The following is a 17,979-nucleotide window of genomic DNA, read 5'->3' as shown; positions in this document are numbered from 1 at the left end:
GAACCTGTTCCGACGCCACTAAAGAGCAGTGTCACTTTTAAAGCATGAGTGTAGGTTTTCGTAATATCTCTGGTTGGCTGTTTTTGCAGTTTATAGAGTGTTTCTCTTGGTAGGTTCATGAAGCTTGGGGGAAGCATTTTTATTGATAGACATATTAGCAGAAATGCTGGTTTTTGCTGGCATTTTACGGGAATATAATATTTAGAGGCTAAATAAACTTCCCGGTGTAAAAGTAGGAGGGGTGAGAGGCTGGTATCCCAACTGAAGTGTTGCACCTCTAAAAACAAGGCTTTGTGTTCCTTTTCCACCCTATCTATTCTTATTACAAAATGTAATGAGTAATTTGCTCCAGTATCAAAGAGGAACCCTCAATCATTATCAGAGATGGACTCGTTTAGAGATGCGACAAGTGTTCCGTTTTCGAGTGATGTGCTAGCAGGTGTTGGCGTCTGCTCTAGAAGCGTTGGCGGCTGCTTCCAACCAATATCTTGCCTGCTACAGAACCTGCCACAAAAGGTCAAATGCCGCTTCCGTCACTGAGTTCGCCAAGTTATCGTTAAACGGAGTATAGTTGCGCACGGTGTGTCAGAGCCACAGCCGGAAAAGAGGAAATTTGTTTTTGTATGAATCTTGAGCGGCGGGATTATCTTGTATGAGGAAGAAAAGCGACGTCCAGGACATGGAAAAGAGGGTCCGAGCAAAAGGGAAGTTCCACCCTTCTTTTTCTCTTTATTTCCTCAATCTGACCCAGTAGATGTCTCCCCAAGCATTCTGGAATGGTAAGGGCTTTGTTGCTCGCGGTTGCGTCCACCCCAAACTCGGCGGGTCGAACGGGTCTAAACCGAGATTGCCAACTATGGTCAGTGGCTAAGTGTAGTTTGGTCTGCCTTGTAACTGCACATAACTGTGGGATAATTGCAGTTGACTGAACCACAGTTATTTCTGCGTGTATAAAAGCGGCCCAAGCGGCTGATGTAACTGCTCGAGCTTCTGCGTGCTGCTGCCTGGTCTGTCCTAGCGCCACTAAATTTGAACCGCACTTTATCCACCTTGGTGCTTAAAATCGCGGTGGCCAGTTATCTCTAGCTTTATCCGAAATAATAGGAAGCGCTCTTCGGGTCCTCCAAGAAACGTTGGAGTGGTCTGCAGCAGGGCAAAACGACATCTCCTGGGCTTCTGGACGCTGTATCCGAAGATCAGGAAGTCGCATTTTCGATCTCTAACAATCGATGATAGTGTACATGCTGCACTAAGCCCCAAGATGGTGATGCCCACAAGAAAATCTGCGAATGGAGTGTGGATATTCTAAGCGTAGCTCACTTTGTGGCTCTAGTTTGTCCCTGTGTCGCGGTGCAACAACACTTGCGTTGCAACAACATCTTTCCCCCGCAGATAACCTCAGTCTGCGACCTGTTCTGCTACCTTAGGTACATCCAACAAGGACTCGTTCGGAACAGCAGTGAGTATCCATTTCTTCGAGCCACTTCCAACAGTTTTATTTATTTATTTAAAATACTGTTGGCGTATTTTCTGCTCCAGCTGGTTACACAACAAAAAATTGAGCAATGCGGCACTGCACACACAGAAAGAAAAGAATCTATGTTACTAAGTGTAAGTACAAAATGACTGGGTACAAAAACCATGGTGCCGAAAAATGGCGTCTAGTTCCAGGAATGCGACCCATTTTCTCGTTAAGTCTGTCGAAAAATTGCTCGGGACTTTTTACCGTAAAATCCCATGGGCGCCTCCCTCGAGAGATTGCCCAACCCATTTTTCTGGCTAAATATTCTTAACATTAAAATTCCAAAACTTTGTTCACCCCCGATTCTCCTCGTACATCATGGGATGTCCGATGGGAAGCAGATCAACTGCGCAGCCTGCACTACACGTGACGAGCAGGTTCGCGTGTTTGTCCACAATTTGCGGGCGCAATATCAGTTCCCATGGCACGCTGGTTTAGCCGGTTTCTTTGTGTTTATCATTCTGTGAAACAAGAGCCTGCTGCATTCACAGTCTACAGTATCCTTTCCCGTAACACAGGAGTTCATACGGAATTCCTGCGTGTTTACTGCGTTGTGAAATGCTACATTGTCATGTCCGCGATCCTCACGATGGGTTCCCATGTCACAAGGTTTGTAGTGGGTCTTGTTCTCTCTCGGGGTGTTTCTGAAAAAGATTTGCCCTCTTGACCCCCAAGTTAGAACCGACCTTATGTTTTTCATCATTTATCTCTCCGTTTTGGGTTGATGCCCTTACAGGATTTTACGGGAATTAGATAATGACATGCTTCTAACTTTTGCCTTTGATCGGGACTGCTAGGGCATGAGACACAGCATTTAACGATACATAGCTTTAGTTTATTTTTATGGTGAAATAAACACTACCTTAAAATGCCGTAAGAACGTCCACCCAGATATGAAGAGATGAATGGTGAAAAACATAGGGTGAGCAGTAGCGTCTTTGGAGATGCAACAGCAAAATTTTATAAAAAATAGGGATACAGACTGGGGCCCTCTATAAAGCGCGTGGCATGGCAAATTTGCGTTTCAAGATGCAATAAACACGTGGGAATTCGCTACAGTCTTTTTTGTCCCAAGAAGGGATACCACAATTTGCGGACGCAGCATGTTCGCGTTTGACGGTGCGTAGAATGTGTGGGAACCTGCTACGAACTTGTGTGTCACAGGAAACGATAGAGAGTTGGCAAGTGCAAGCACCACGCATATATGGTAGTGTTGCATATTCCACATTACGCACGCTTATATGTGCGGAGTGCCACGAGCCTTACATACGTACGCTCGCTATCAATTGTCGCGTGCATGTGTAGCAGTCCTTTGCATTGCTGTCTCGTTCTTGTCACACACGGGACAGCACAAGACTGCGATTGGCTCGTTTCGCTTGGAGCAGTTTGCATGTGCACATCTAGATGGCTCTGCAACTGCTTGCATATGCGTTTTCATTACAGTCTATTAAAAGCGGTGATTTGATGCGCTCTGCAGCATTCCGCCAAGAGCTTGCGTACGTCGTAGGCAGTGCTATTGCGAGGGTATTCTAAAACTCGCTCATATAGTGCATGCAGTTCACGGACAAAAGCGCAGGGACCCGTAGGAGAGTACCTACTCCAAAGTTACTCTCCCCTACCCCTGCCATTACGGGTAAGGCATACCCAGAGAGAAGGCTCACCATCTTTACGAGCCCAGCATCGCGGCTCTGGCAGTAGCTTTTTCCAGTCTTTGCCAGTATTCGGCAATGTTCTCGTTTGACCCGTCCAAAAACCTTCCGTTGGCACACGTGCTGCTCGCCTTTCTTGTATTTTGGAACAGCATCGTTAGTAAATCATATTTCATTACTTTGACTCTTTGCATGGACTTGCTAAGCCTCACACCCGCTACAAACTTGTATGTCATGGGAGCGGATACCTCAGATCGCGGACACTGCAGTTTCACATTTTACGATGCAATTAACACGCAGGGACAACTTGCGTGTCAATGAAACCGCCATCGCACGTGCAGGTTGCGGACGGAAAAATGCGGGAACCAGCTACAAACTTGCTTGTCACACGTACGGGTATCGGCGATCGCACAGTTCATATGATTCCCTCTGACATCGCACAATGTCCAAGGGAAATCGGGGGCCGGGCGACGTTTCGGTATTTTTATGCTATGGATATTTAGCCAGAAAAATGGAATGCACAATCTGTTGGGGAGGGCATTCGTAGGGGATTTTACAGTACACGTACATCTTTTTCGTACACATTTGGTTGTTTGAAAACAAATAGGCTTACCGAGCTATTCTAAATTAACTTTGCTTTTATTTGATCTATTATGTACTCAGACACTGAAATTTTGAATGCAACTCATTCCTTGTGTTTGGGGAACATTGCAACTTGGGGGGCCAAGAAATTGCTTTAAGTTGTTGCCTTATTGCCTATCCTTACGGCATACCAAATGCTGGCATGCATTGGGTACGCCATTTAGTGATTCAAGCCAGAAATGCTGTTATCTTTTTTTATGTTTTTATGCATTTCCCAAGTTCTTATTGAGGATGGCCACAGTCTTACACTGAATCACCGTCAGCTGTTGTGCGCTGTTCAAATATTCAGAAGCTGTCCTGTTCTGCAGAACTGCAGTCACAAATGCAGTTAATTAAGAAAAGACTTAACGCCCCCATATGTTTTTTGTTTTTTTTGCCAGGTGATTATTATGATGTCAGAAGACTACCCAATTAATATTTTGCTACAGCATCACATGTATTTTTAATAAAGTCCAAAAACACGACTACTTCAAACGGAAACCGAAACTGGAATGGGAGGAAGAAGGAATATAGAGGAGGAGAAAGTTACTGGAGGTCACGTGGCTGTGCAACTTGTTTTTTTTTCACTCAACGTATTTGCAGCTGTTTAGAAGTCACAAATAATGGGTATCATATTTATTGTCTATTTTTAGTATTGAGCGTGTGCCTTCAGTGACCCACGACTTTGATTATATTTGGTGGTGGTGTCTAAAAACATAGAAAATGGCACGTGCTCACAGGAGAGTGAGCGCGACCCAGACCAGCTTGTTCTCGATCGGTGGTTTTCGGGAGGAAAGAAACCAAATTTCGAGCCGCAAATTGTGTTCTGGGTTCTTGGGCTCTCATATCTCGTATACAAATAAAAAGCTTGGCGAGCATAAATACCCTGTCAGTGTGTGCATACCGGAATATAGGTCAAATTTATTTTTGAAAATGGACCCGAAAAAGTCGACCCTTGTCTTATATAACGGTCATTAGCGGGAAAACAAAAACAATCTCGCAACACTGGGTGACTGAGGCCGCCATTTTGTTTTCCTTTGCGCTCGCCCAGCACTTGTCCCCTTGTCACGATTGTCGCGATACACTTTCACTTGTGCTCCTTGGTTTGTTACATCTCCCGGAGTAATAATGAGCGGAAGGAGAAGACAGTTCACGGTACCCTTCAAGAAGAAGGCAATTGCCTATGCAGAGATTCACGGGAATTTTGCTGCGCAGCGAGAGTTCGGTGTATCGGATAAACGCATATGCTTCTGGCGAGGCCAGAGACAAAAACTGACAGCGTGCAGCTAGGCGAAGGAAACTTCATTTCGTGGAAGGACTTGAATGTACCCCAAATTGGAAACAAAGATGGGAAATTTTTTTCCGGATCTGCGCTTCAGACCGCTACCTGTGACGTCGGAGTGCATCTGTGTGAAAGCCGTCGAGGTCGCTCGTGCCTCCGAGCTCTCGAGGGCGCAATTCAAAGGGACGCCATCGTCCCTTGGGAACCTGTCGTCGAACGAAAATTCTGAAGAATCTGAGTAGTAACGCTCGCGCACTTCCTGTTTTATTGCGTGCAAAGCAAGTAGATAATTGTGCCATGTTTTCTCGTCCTTCCGAATACTTGGCCAATTTTGTTACCAAGGTAAAGAAAGTTGCATTTTCTTGCCACAAAAACTTTTTTTTCGCTTTTTGCAACTTGTAAATTAGGGGGTCGACCTATATTCCGGTTCAACCTATATTCCAGTTTATACGATATGTAGCAAGCCTCGCAATGTTGGAGAATGTGGGCAGATGCATTATTAAAGAGCAACTCCGCTTCATTTTTGTTCCTGAAAAAAACAAGGCAGTCCCCTTCAGTATCACCTAGGAAGACCACACGTCAAATATTGCCACCTAGTTCTGTCTACAGTCAAGCCTAGTTATATCGCACTCAGATATTTCGAATTATTGTTTATATCAAACAGTCCAAACATCCCCTTGAAAATCACATGTATTGCCTCTTTGTATCCAACTCCCATGGCGGGGACACTCGATAAAGTAAACGAAGCCCAACCACCCATTCCCGCGATGCGATTGCGTCGGTGGCAAGCACATCGCAGGGCTGGCAAACCTGCGATGTGCTTGCCACGTGATGGCTATGTTTTTGGCGGGCCAAGGGCAATGTTGCGGGTTGGAGCCGAAGTTTCGATTTCTGCTGATGTTTAAAGTAAGATTTAACAATATATATTACATTTTTCGCTAAGACAATGACATAGTGCCCTTTATTACCGTATTTACTCGCATAGTGAACACTTTTTTCTCGAAATATTGACCCATATTTGGGGGGGGGCTAAGTTAAGTTAGGTTCATTATGCGGGGTAAAATTTTTGCATTTTGATACTGAAAGCAAATGCCATTTAAGGTGCCAGTGTGGCATGGCAGGGTATGTTGCACGTCTCCACTGACGGAGGCAACCCATGGCTGGTCGTCGGTGCGACACAGTAATCATGCTTTATAAATTGCAAATTGTTTTTAGGGCGCTTTTGGCGTGCCTTTTGCCGAAGAAAAAGCGCCCCACGAAGCACACTCAGCATGGAGAGCAACGCTACCGTTCTTAGGCCTAACCACTTTCAGTCACTGTCCGAAAGCGGACCACGAACGACGGTGTGCTTGTTGACGTCAATGCATCTGATAGGCGAAGAATGTCCTGGGCTGGGCAGTCCCTCGACCCAAGCTTTCGTCAAATGTGTGCGCCGCTTGGTTTCACGGTTGATCACTTCCGCAACTACGCACTTGTGGCCGCTTGCAGCCATTACGAGAGCGGCTTGGCTTGTGCTTGACTTGGCGTGACCGCTTGGCGGCAGAAGAAAATTGACTTGGTGGCTAGCTAAATTGTACGCTATTCGAGACTTGCGGAGCCAAAAATATGGAAGTGCGTTCATTATGCGTGGGTAAAAAAAAAAAGTCCTAATATTGGTACTCGTTTTGGGGGGTGTGTTCGTTATGCAAGTGCATTCGTTATGCGAGTAAATACGGTATTGCTTTTTAATGTAAAATCACTAATTACTCCGAAATTTTCGGACCTGAGCAGAGTTGCCCTCGTGCGGGTTCTCAGATATTTTGGTCCCAAAGAACCCAATCTCCTTTGAATGGCAAGCGAGAAACTCCTCCTGATCATGACATTGACACAATAAAGCTGTGCAGGGGCCTTCAAACAGTGTAAATGACAATGTACAGAACAGTCCACTCATAACACTTTGAGTGCCCCCTGCCAAGCCCGAGTATACTCGTTTCGAGTTTTCAGTTTATTTCCCGCCACTTCCAACTTTACTCAAAATGACAAACAAACTTTTTGCTGGCAGTGGCATCTGTGGACAAACTATTGAACCACATTTTGTAGTTGTGATTTTGCGTTTTGATGCCAGGTGGAGAGAGTTGTGGAGGCAACTTCCTCCTTATGCGTTTCTGAGTCAACGTTGCATTTGAATGGCAAACCCACGCGCTTCAACTTCGCGCTTCTTGATGGATGCCGAAGTCCAGGAACTGCTAATGAATTTAGAAACTGATGACAGTGAAACTGAGTGATTTGGAATGCTGATGAATGTGATGGCGACTTACCACCTGAAAGGCTACTCGAAAAAAAAAAAAAAAAACTCTACAACACTGGCCTTAACTGGACTCCAGGTGACTTTGTTCCCAATGTGTACTTCAATTCAGAAGTGAATGGAATTTTCGAACGTAAAGCAACGTATTCCGGTTAATAAATGTATATATTGAATCATACAACTGCATTTGTGGGTGTAAATATTTTTTGTGCAGCGAAATCAACTTGGCTTGGGGTGCACGCTGGGACGAAAAAAAAACCGGCACTTAAAGGGTTGAAGGGAACACCGGATTGCATGCCCCTCTGGCTGCTGTGCCCCTCTGGCTGCTCTGTGCCCCTCTGGCTGCTGTCACGTGCAGAAGCTTGGCACAGATGCAGTGAGTGCGGGAGACGGTCTAAGATGAGTGTCGTCTGCTGCTGCGTCGCTCTTTCTCTCACTGCGCCATAGCCAACGTTACTAGAACAACTCAGTTGGGAAACTGCCGTAGAGCCTACTCTGGAAAAGTGGCACCGATTAGTCCTTTAGAACCAAACTAATGGCGATCGCAATGCCGGCATTAATCTCGCAGCGGCAACTCGCGGAACTGCACGGCTGCACGAATTTGTTCAGATCGAGTTGCGCAAGGGCCAGTTGCGTCATCTCGCAGTAGTCAGAGTATCACATTCGATAGCGTATGCTGTTACTCTTCAATTTTGGCTTTGATCGGCCTTTTTGGTACCAAAACGTATACAGTGGAAAGGGTTTCAGGGATACCAACCGCTGTCTTCCAAGCGGACGCGCCGCAAAGTACTACCGAGGTTACGATGTACCCAGGTCGCAACGCTCTACCTGAAATCACAGGTGAGACATGGTTTTACAAAAATTATAAAAACAATATTAATTGTGCCACAAAACCTTGTAAACTAAAGATTTTAGAAAACATCACACGCCTCTCATTCTGTACAAATGTCAAATAAAAGTTCCTTTTTTCCATTTTTTTTTATGCAAAAAAAAAACTTTCGAAATGCTCATGATGACCACAGTAAAGAAAAAAGATTGAGCCGCCATTTTGGCACCTTGAGCCTGGGAGTTTTCATACTCTGGGAACATTCAGTGACTCTAGCAGTAGCCATATAAAGCAACTTGCATGTTTCAACTCATCAGTAAAGGGTGGCGCTGTCATCGTATTTAGCTCGGTCTCGGTGGACGCCAGCGGTCCAGGTTTCAAGGGCGAGTTTCCCAACTGAGTGTTTTAGTAATTTTTGGCCATAGCGTTGCTGTAGCAGGCGACGCCTGGCACGCACCAAATCTGCACCAAGCTCCCGCAGGTGCCAGCAGCTGGCACAGCACTGTGTGCTAGCCGCATGTTCCGATGTTTCCTTTAAGAGCAGACCGCTTCGTACACACTAGTGGTTGGCCAACATCATCGAGAATAATCGAGGCCTGCAAATATCCTTCTCTTTCTCCATGGAACGTCGTCATAGTTGGATGGCGCCAACCCGACAATTGGACCCAAACGTGATGCCGAGCATCCTTCGACGCGTCCTTCGACCCAAACACTGACGCAGCACTCGCTTCCCATCCATCTTTGCTCGATCTCGCTGGGATGACCTCAAGATTCTAATGCGCAGGTTCTGTTTATTTTAGGTGGCGTTTTCTTTTGCTCATAGTAATGCGTGAATGAGTGACCCAGATGCACTAAAATAATGCCTTAGCTGGAAAAACACCTCACTCGGAACAGAGATGGTTGTGGAAATTTGGGAGCTTATGGAACCCATAAGGGTACGCCGGGAACCCTCCAATTCTTAGGAACCCAGTTTAGGAACTCGTGCATGAAAGGATTGGCAGTCACTCGGCCCATCCATGAAGTAACCGCTCGTTGCAAGCTTCCTTTTTTATTGTCGTTGTGCAGTTCACGAAGTGTACTGGGAGGTGATCCGAAGACGGAGGTGTATAGCACTGGCCCGGCTCGGGATCGGACCCTCCTCGTCCTAGAACGGCCAGCAGCGGAAGTGCCGCAGCTGGCCCTGGCAGTGCCGCAGCCGATCCCGGAAGTGCCCCAGCCAGCTTTGGAAGTGCCACAGCCGATCCCGAAAAAGCCGCAGCCACTCCTCGGAGCACAGCAGCCATTTATGGCAGTGCCCCAGCTGATTCTGGCAGTGCCGCAGCTGATCCTGGAATTGCCGCAGCCAATCTTGGAAGTGCTGCAACCGATCCTGGAAGTGCCACAGCTGATCCCGAAAGAGCCGCAGCCACTCCTTGGAGTACAGCGGCCATTTCTGGTAGTGCCGCAGCTGATCCTGGCAGTGCCGCAGTCACCACCCGCTCCGGAACTCGCTTTGTCCCTCTTCGCCTGGAGCATATACGTCTTTTGTATAGACATGAGAAACATTCTTTTAGGTTTCTCGAATATTTTTTCTTTCCTAGCAAGTGCAGCTTGCAGCTAGGTTCGCTGTCGTCTTAGACTCTACTTTAATGGGAGGGGCAAATCTCACCTCGCTGTGCCACTACCGCTTGGCATGCAAGATGTGCATCTTTGCATATATGATGTGCACCTAGCATGTATGACATGCAGCTTTGCATGTGAAATGTGCAGCTTTCCCATGTACGATGTGCACCTTTGCGATTTCATCGCACAGGCTGCAGAAACGTCAGGTGGTATCACCTCCATCGTTTTGGCCAAAGGGCGCATTGAAATACAAAAAAATGGCCATTCTTTAGAGAAGACGGTTCTTGCCCAAGGCACAATTCGTAACTTGGATGTCCCCTGTTTTTTTCCCAACTACTTAGGGCAATTTCTCGGAGTGTCGCCATGTCCGATTGATCGCTGGAGTAATTTGTTTTATCATATTTATACATTGCTGAGTGTACTTTTTCGGAGTGCAAGACTGCCTAGTTTTAAAAATATTTTGGCCGGTGACGGTGCATGGCGTAGGTTACGCAGTAACCAACTCTTCCTCTCATCTGACCTCGGTGAGACAATAGTGGAGCCGGTGGATAAAGTATTTTAATACACTAAACGTACATAGAGCGTGGGAAATGTCTAAAAGATCTTGGGCTTCATGTCCTTTGTTTTTGATCTTTACACGATGAATGTTTGGCAGACCTCCGAAGTAAATAGGTTGAGGTACTCAAATGTTGGTCTACATTTTGTGTAGCAAGGCCATATGCAAGCAGCATACCTACGAAATGCCCGAGTGGGCAAGGTGGTGATAACTATGGGGCCCTAAAATTCAGGATTCATGCCTTTCCTGGGGCCCCTGTAAATGAGAAATGATTTTTTGTGCTCTATGGAAGGAAATGGGCACATCAGTTCTGTGAGTCTGAAAGGCACAAGGTTAGGATCTCTGAAGTGATGACTGAAGTACTGACTTGTGCACTGACAGGGTTACTTTTTTTCTTATTGAAAGAAAAATGTGCGATTGTATTTTTAGCACAGGGAGCGACGACATCATGCTTGTGTGGTAAAATTTCTCAGGGTGCTTTTTATATTTGATAAAATCAAACTTTGTTGTCACTGAAGACCTTTATGATTGAAATGGGGGAGGGGGAACATCTTTTACCAATTATTTTTAGAAAATCATTACTTACGACAATTCCTTTTACATTCTTGTTTATTTTGAACTCCTTGTTTATTTCTGACAATGAATATAAGTTTTCTAGGTTCAGTCAACTCTGCTCTATTATCAGAACTTTGAATTATAAGGAAAGGGAAACATTGTGAAAGCAGTTTGTGGATAGAAACACTAGTACAAGCACTAGGTAAATCTTGCCACAGGGCTGGAAATACATTTCAGGTGGCCTCTTGCACGGCAGAGTAGAATGTAAGATAAGAAATGGTTATGGGTGTCGCAGTGTATAGAGCTACCATCCAAACTGTCCAGATTCTTTGAGAATGGAATTCTTGCTATTTACGTATTGCAGTAGTGCCATTCGCATGATTCATTTGGTTTGACACCAAAGCTAGCTCTCTTAGCTTTGGGTACCATTGTTTATATAAAATTTTACATGAGAGACAGCCACCCCGATGTTCAAAGCTTGACTGAATTGACCTAAAGTATGGGCGATTTGAGTTTGAATTGATGAGTGCCCAATTTACATTTTGACATTCTGAATGGAATTGTATTCACAATTTGTTCCAATGTTGCATTAGGAACAGCTTGTTTGATGGGAGTTCTGGTCTGCTCCAGCAATTTATACTTCCCTTGGATTTTAGTAACCTATGGATTGTGAAACGACACAGTATAGATGGTATTTGTACTTTGGCACTCTTAAATTTTCAAGAGCTGGTGATATTTCAGTGGCTTTGGTCAGTATGACCATATGTGAAATATGAGCAATGTTGTCTTTTGGTGAATTTGGGTGGTCAAAGGCTGGCATAACATGCCACTCACTTTGCTGGAGCATAGAATGCCAGCCACTGGCTCTTCTATTTGCTTACGTCCCACATGGTGCCTCTATCTTGTTTTTTGTTAACTTCTGTGCATTCATTTATGTCACATTGAACATATCGTACATGTCATGGACAGAATCTCCACTCTCATGTCACATTGGACAGATTGTGCATGTCACTGATAGAATATACTAGAGTGGCATCAGCATCTCTGACCTTTATGAATACATACAGAGTGTTGTCCACATCCCTGATGTTTTTTGACACAAGCAGTGTCATTTGTTCAAAATATTGGCATTAGCTCAGTTCCTAGACATTACAAGAATGCTTAATTCTTGTAATGATGATGCAATGGTGCAATGATTTTAAGGTGAAAGCCTTACTTGCCCCATTATGCGAAAAGCTGGCGGCATTGTGCCCGAAGATAAAAAAAAGACATATCATCAAGCACCATCATCAAAAATAAAACACAAAGAACAGTATAGCAATGCAGATGCCTCGTCACGGTAGCCGGCAGGGTGCTCAAGGTCAAAGCGGACACGCCAAAGAAACAAAATGCAAAGAAAAGCACAGCAACGTAGATGCTTCGTCATGGTAGCCGTGGAGCCGGCAAGGGCGTCTCGTCTGCACGGTAGGGAAGCGGGATGTCACCGACGGACGACAGCTCAAGCAAAAGGAAGACACACGCACGGACTGAATACAATGCCGGCAGAAACAACTTTAATACGTGTAGAAATATTACTCGAAAGTGTTTCACCCGTGGGACTATAATGTTTTCGCATTCCTACGGGGAAGCAGTCTTAAGTGTCTTTGGCAAATTTTTGCACTTTTATCAAATACCATGGCAAAGAAGCTTCTTGATTAGAGTCATTGCATGCAAGTATACTTCTGTCACACTAGTGTCAGTAAGCTTGTATGAAGTGAGAAGCATTTAAACCCAATATCATTTCATGGCCCCTTTAAAGGAATACTGCAACAAAATTCTAGCTCCTATTGTGTTGTCTAGGTGTCAAACACATTTTGGCTACACCACGGAAACACCAAGTTTATGCTCGACGTCAACTGGCCCATGCTGGGCCAGTTGACGTCACGCCTCCCGTGATTCATCACGCTCTCCAGTGGTCAATCTTCAAGCGCTCTCTTGAATCAGCCATCTGGAACGAAAAATGTAGCCGTCCATTCAAAATACAAGTGTGCGATTGTCATTAGCAGTTAGGGTTGATCATGTTTCACGTATTTACAAATGTGATAGGTGTGTTTTAAGTTTCGATTCAGTATCTCTTTAAGGCAGGATGGGGGGATCAAGAAAAATTTTTTTATTTTAGGAGGATCCTGATAAAAATTGGTTCGTACAGGTTTTGGTAATGCCTCCATGCTGAAACAATGAAAATATCATGGTCATATCTCAGTATCTTTTTCATTTACAACACTTTTCTGCTTCGAACATACTGGTGGTGAGCCTTGCAGAGCTTAGAAAATTTAATAGAAGGCTCGTTAGAGTGGGGCTGCATTCCCAAATGTATGCTGTGCTACGTGACATTGGGGCATTTTTTTTATTTCTTGCATAATATTTTTAGTTTGCATTCTTCATTACTTTGTTTGGAGTGGCACAAATGGCATACAGGTAAAGGACAACATTAAAAACTCAAGAAGAAATAACTTGAAAAACTGAGAACATCACAAAGTGGAGTGTAACTAAAAGAGTATAATAAAACAAATGGAACAAAAATAGTCCAAATGATTGCCAAGGTACAACCTCCAGGAGCAAAACAATGTAAAAAATACAGCTCTAAGAAATGCGCTTTAAAGTGTACCTCATTTCCTGAGCTAGTGTTAGTTATTATTTATAGTTACAGATCGCGAAGAAACGGTACCGAGATCATCGGAAAAACATTTTTTGAACATTTTCTGCAAGTTGATTTCCACATTCCTCCTTAATAGGATGTCCATGACACGACAGACAAATCACTGAAGGCCTCACCACTCTTTGCATACTCTTGCAACATTGACTAGATTTTTTGTTTTGTTTTTATTGTGAAATGTTTAGGGCCGGCTTTTTAGATTAACTAAAGCCACAAAAAACATAACTGTGAGTTAGTTGAGTTAACACCACTAACTCTAACTAACACTAACCTCCAACTCCACTAAACACTTAGTCTAACGCTAGTGGTTTAGCTCCACTAGCGCTAAACCAACAATGTTTCACGTAGCAACACAATTGCAGGCAATTTGCTATAGACCAACACATGGCTCTGACGTCACGCCTCTGGGTGGCGCTGTTGTCACTGCGCATGCACAGAAGCTTTACCTCAAGCGAGTCTGGTTTCTGCACTGGCACAGTGCCCATACCTGGTGGGGGCAAATGCGGGCTTGTTTGGAAACAGCGTGTCGGTCTCTGCTTTCTCTTTTGCTCTCTGTCTCCCTCAATTCATTCAGCTCCTCATTCTTTATTTGCCTCTTTTTACGAGAACTGCGTTAAAATCTTGTTGATATTTCTACCAGTTTTGACCTGGTCCTACCTCTTTGCAAATACTACTTTTGTGTTGCATATTGAAGTGCAAGGTGTGCTGCCCTTGGCACCAGTCAGATTGTTCCCTTAATTTCTAAAGCTTGCATGATCTTGTGTACCTTACAGTCCCTTTTTCATGAAATGAAAAAGGGACAATAAGACAGACATTATCATGCAAGCATTTGAGATCCTAAACCAAATTTGACCATTTTATAAGGAAAATCTCATTTCTTTTAGTAATTATATGCTCTTGCAATGCTCCTCCTCAATATTTTTTTACATTTTATCGGCAGACTTGTGGCGTATGTCCACCGATACAAGGCCATATTTCGTTCTTATGTTGCCCTAGGAACTATAGTGCAGTTGAATGTGCTCATTCAGTGCAGCGACTTAGGCGGTAATATTTTGTGTTTTTTTAATGTCTTGTCTCGAGTAAAGTGTGAAGAAATGCTAGTGTTTGTGCTACCTGCGTAGCATAGTTAACTTTGCCTTCCTTGATGGCTTCACTTGCATCTCTTACCAATTGCCAGTGAGCTTAGTTTCGTTTTGTGGCCTTTTCCAATGTAGATGGAACACATTGTACAATCTGTCTAACAATCTGCCCGGCATCTTGGAGCTCTTGTAGAAAACAATTGCGGCAAATCCAAACCACTGGAGCTTACAAAAAAAGTGATGTGCACTTGCTATCCTTTGTCTATTGGAAGACCTTGTCGAAGACCTTGGAAATATATTTTACTGAAAAATGACCACCCCAATTCACCATTAAGAAACATTTCACCAATATTGGTGCTGCTTGAATGCCATTCTCAAAAATCATGTGAGCTATTTACATTTCTTTAATTTTTGCTGGTGCTAAATGCCCGTGTTATTAAGGAGATAGCGAAGCGATACATGCGTTTAATTTTTGTCGCCTATTTTTGGTCCACTTCTGTCCTAGGCACAAAGCTTTTGGTGGAAAATTCAAGGGGAAAACATAGATTTAGTCAGGTAAATGCTGCAAAACTACCTGTTACATGACATTGTAAGTGTCGTTTTGGAAATATTTCGTCATGGGTGCTACCACATTTCAGCTCGTGTGGTAAAGTAAATTAACTACTGTATGTTGCAATTTAAACATACTACTGGTTTGTGGGACTAGTCATCCTTTTTCGCACATGTATAGGCTTCTTGATAATGCAAACACTGTGGTGTCTTTGCGGTCACCTTTAAGCTGTACATTTCCTGTAAATTTGTTTGTACAGGTCATAGAAGCAGATGTCCTAGATGGTCCCCCAGTAGTTTTCCCAGTTGTGATGGCTTTTCAGTGTGCAAATTTAGTGCATTTAAGGTCAGGCCTATCCACTGAAGTGTATAAAATACTGTTGATACTTGTTGAAGTGCGGTGTTATGCTTGCTTCGTTAAATTGTGCTGTTGATGCATAAAAGCCAGAGCTTCAGCCCTGGAATCCTGGGCTACAGTTAGGGTTGGACGTTTGTGGGAAAAAGCCTGACCTGACCTGATAAACAAAACCGGTCAAGATATATATAAACTTAGTTTCTCCCCTTATTAAAACGAGGCACTCTAAAGCTATCTTACTATATCAAATAGCTTAATTTCTTTTGATGCAGATGGCAGAATGTGCATGTGCAGCTATGAGGGGAAAAAGTCACAACGGTGAACTTGCGTCTGGTTGCAACTGAATGCGTTGTGCAGCCTTGTGCTTGCTTTCGACTAGAGAACACACTGGCGCATTCTATCGAGTACACTTGCGATTCGCTAATTTTTGGCGCATCATTCTTTCATCATTGACTTTAAAAGCTTGACAATATAAACTATGATTTCTTATAGGTATTACGTATATTTCATCCCGAGAGTGCTGCAAAACCTTCATTTTAGTTGAATGCACTTCCAGAGCTACCTCATAGAGGGCACCAGTCTGCACAAGACCGTGCAACACTTTCAGTTGCAACCAACCGAAAGTGTTTGGACCAACCTTAAAGTGCGCAAAAAGGCGAAAAAGAAACTGTTCAATGTGCTTTCTGTTATAAACAATTCAACTAATTTGAGTGTAGGGACCAGATAGCCCCACTTCGCAAGGCCGAAGTTCAAGAGGTTTTTACGGGAAGGCAGGGACCGTGTGCTCTCTACTTTTTTGTAACCCGCACTTCTGACAGTGACATCTTTGGCTTTGATTTGCTTGTGGCCTACTATTGGCCCTAATCTGTGCCAACGTTCCTGCTGCTCAATTCACTCGGGAATTATTCAAGCTCAACATGTCTCGAAAAGAAATTAAATCGTCCTACGACAGTTCTTGCTTTCCTGGCAATTCTAATTGCAGCAGCCTCAGAACTTACGTGTGTTTTAATGGCGATATTTTCTGAAAGCGAGAATCCTGTGCCCGTAGCTTTATATTTGGCAGTTGCTTCTGCTCGCGGTTAATTAGTGCAGCCAACGTGCGTTTTTAGCGAAGTGCTCGCGCCTGCAGCCTAGAAGCGGAATTGTCGTACGGATGATCACTAGAACAAAAAGCTGGAAAGCAAAAATAAAAACACAGCAAATGAAAACAAAGTAGTATTAACAATATGAATACGTTAGTAAGAGGAGAGCGACGTTTGAAGTGGAAATGAATCGGCGACCGGCTGCGGCCCGCGAGCAGAGTGTTTGTGGTCCCCCGCTGCTCCCGAAGTCGTAAACATCCCAGGCGCCTTTCGAAAAAAATTTCTGGCTACGTCACTGGTGTGATCCAACCTTCAGTGATCGGCTTTTCTTGCGATTTGCGAGCCTTTTATCGGACATCGAAATCGGTGATGCCGAAGTGTGTCCCACTTTATTGGAATGTAAGGCCCAGAAACCTCCAGCCTATACATTTGTAAGATATATTGAAAGGCGTGTCTTGGCACAAGTCCTAGCTTCAACAGCTGAGTGTCGTGTGGCAGGGCGTAAATAAATCTTGACTTTTAGGTTATGTTTGCGCACGTGAACACTTTTTCGGGTCTCGGGAGGCTGGCTTGCGAGTTGATACATTAGCTTGTGAAGAAGCATAGATGTGATTGGCGGACTTGGTTGAAAGGTGTGAAGGGTGCTTGTACATCTGTAATATAATGTAAGGATTGAAAATTCACCTGCCTATGCTACTACTTGTGGTATTGGTTGTCTGGCTTTTATTTACTCGCAGAAAATGTCCGGGAATATGCACTGAATGAAATGTGTCAAATCTGAGATAATATATTGTTCAATAAAGGATGTCCACTTGTCATATGTTTTCTTTTTGCATTCTTTAGGTGCCCGTCTCAAGCGTAGAATGCGCAGCATGAACATGACATTTGAGTCAGCTGTTGCTCGAAGTGAAATCAGTGGATCTTTTTCCAATAAAAGCATTGCAAAGATTGGTGGTGCATAATAAATTTAATAATGTAATGCCCTTGTAAAGACTCCAAAACTGGAAACGGTTAGCGTGTGCATGAAGGACGTGCCCGCGATGCGCGTCAAACGACAGAACCACTTCGTTGTGTGTATTTATTCACCGCGAACGTGCACTCAATCCTGCGGCAGTTTGATCATGCACATTACCTGCCTGTGCAAAGTGAAGTACGCCACATATGGCGCCGTCTGAATGTTATTTATTTGACTTCTCTGGTGCTCCTAAACAGCTTGTGGGCCTATGGAAGGGTGCACCATTTGTCAGATAACATATCTCATAGATGCTAATGTTTGTTAGAGAAACAGAATAAAGTCACTGTAATAAAGAAAAGATGTAAGC

General features: G+C 44.0%; 1 protein-coding gene across 1 annotated transcript in view; it reads left to right on the top strand.

The window, feature by feature from the left end:
• Positions 1–17,475, top strand: part of LOC8042496 (guanine nucleotide exchange factor for Rab-3A) — a 77,060-nt gene extending 59,585 nt beyond the window's left edge. The window contains exons 11-12 of the mRNA XM_029970821.4: positions 1,393–1,459; positions 9,250–17,475. Coding sequence (XP_029826681.3) covers positions 1,393–1,459; positions 9,250–9,332 — 150 coding nt within the window. The 3' untranslated portion in view covers positions 9,333–17,475. The remainder of the gene's footprint in view (positions 1–1,392; positions 1,460–9,249) is intronic.
• Positions 17,476–17,979: the final 504 nt, after the last annotated feature.

This window comes from Ixodes scapularis, unplaced genomic scaffold (genome assembly GCF_016920785.2).
Source record: "Ixodes scapularis isolate PalLabHiFi unplaced genomic scaffold, ASM1692078v2 PGA_scaffold4__175_contigs__length_147842914, whole genome shotgun sequence".
Taxonomy (NCBI): domain Eukaryota; kingdom Metazoa; phylum Arthropoda; class Arachnida; order Ixodida; family Ixodidae; genus Ixodes; species Ixodes scapularis.
This window is presented reverse-complemented; position numbering and strand designations above follow the sequence as displayed.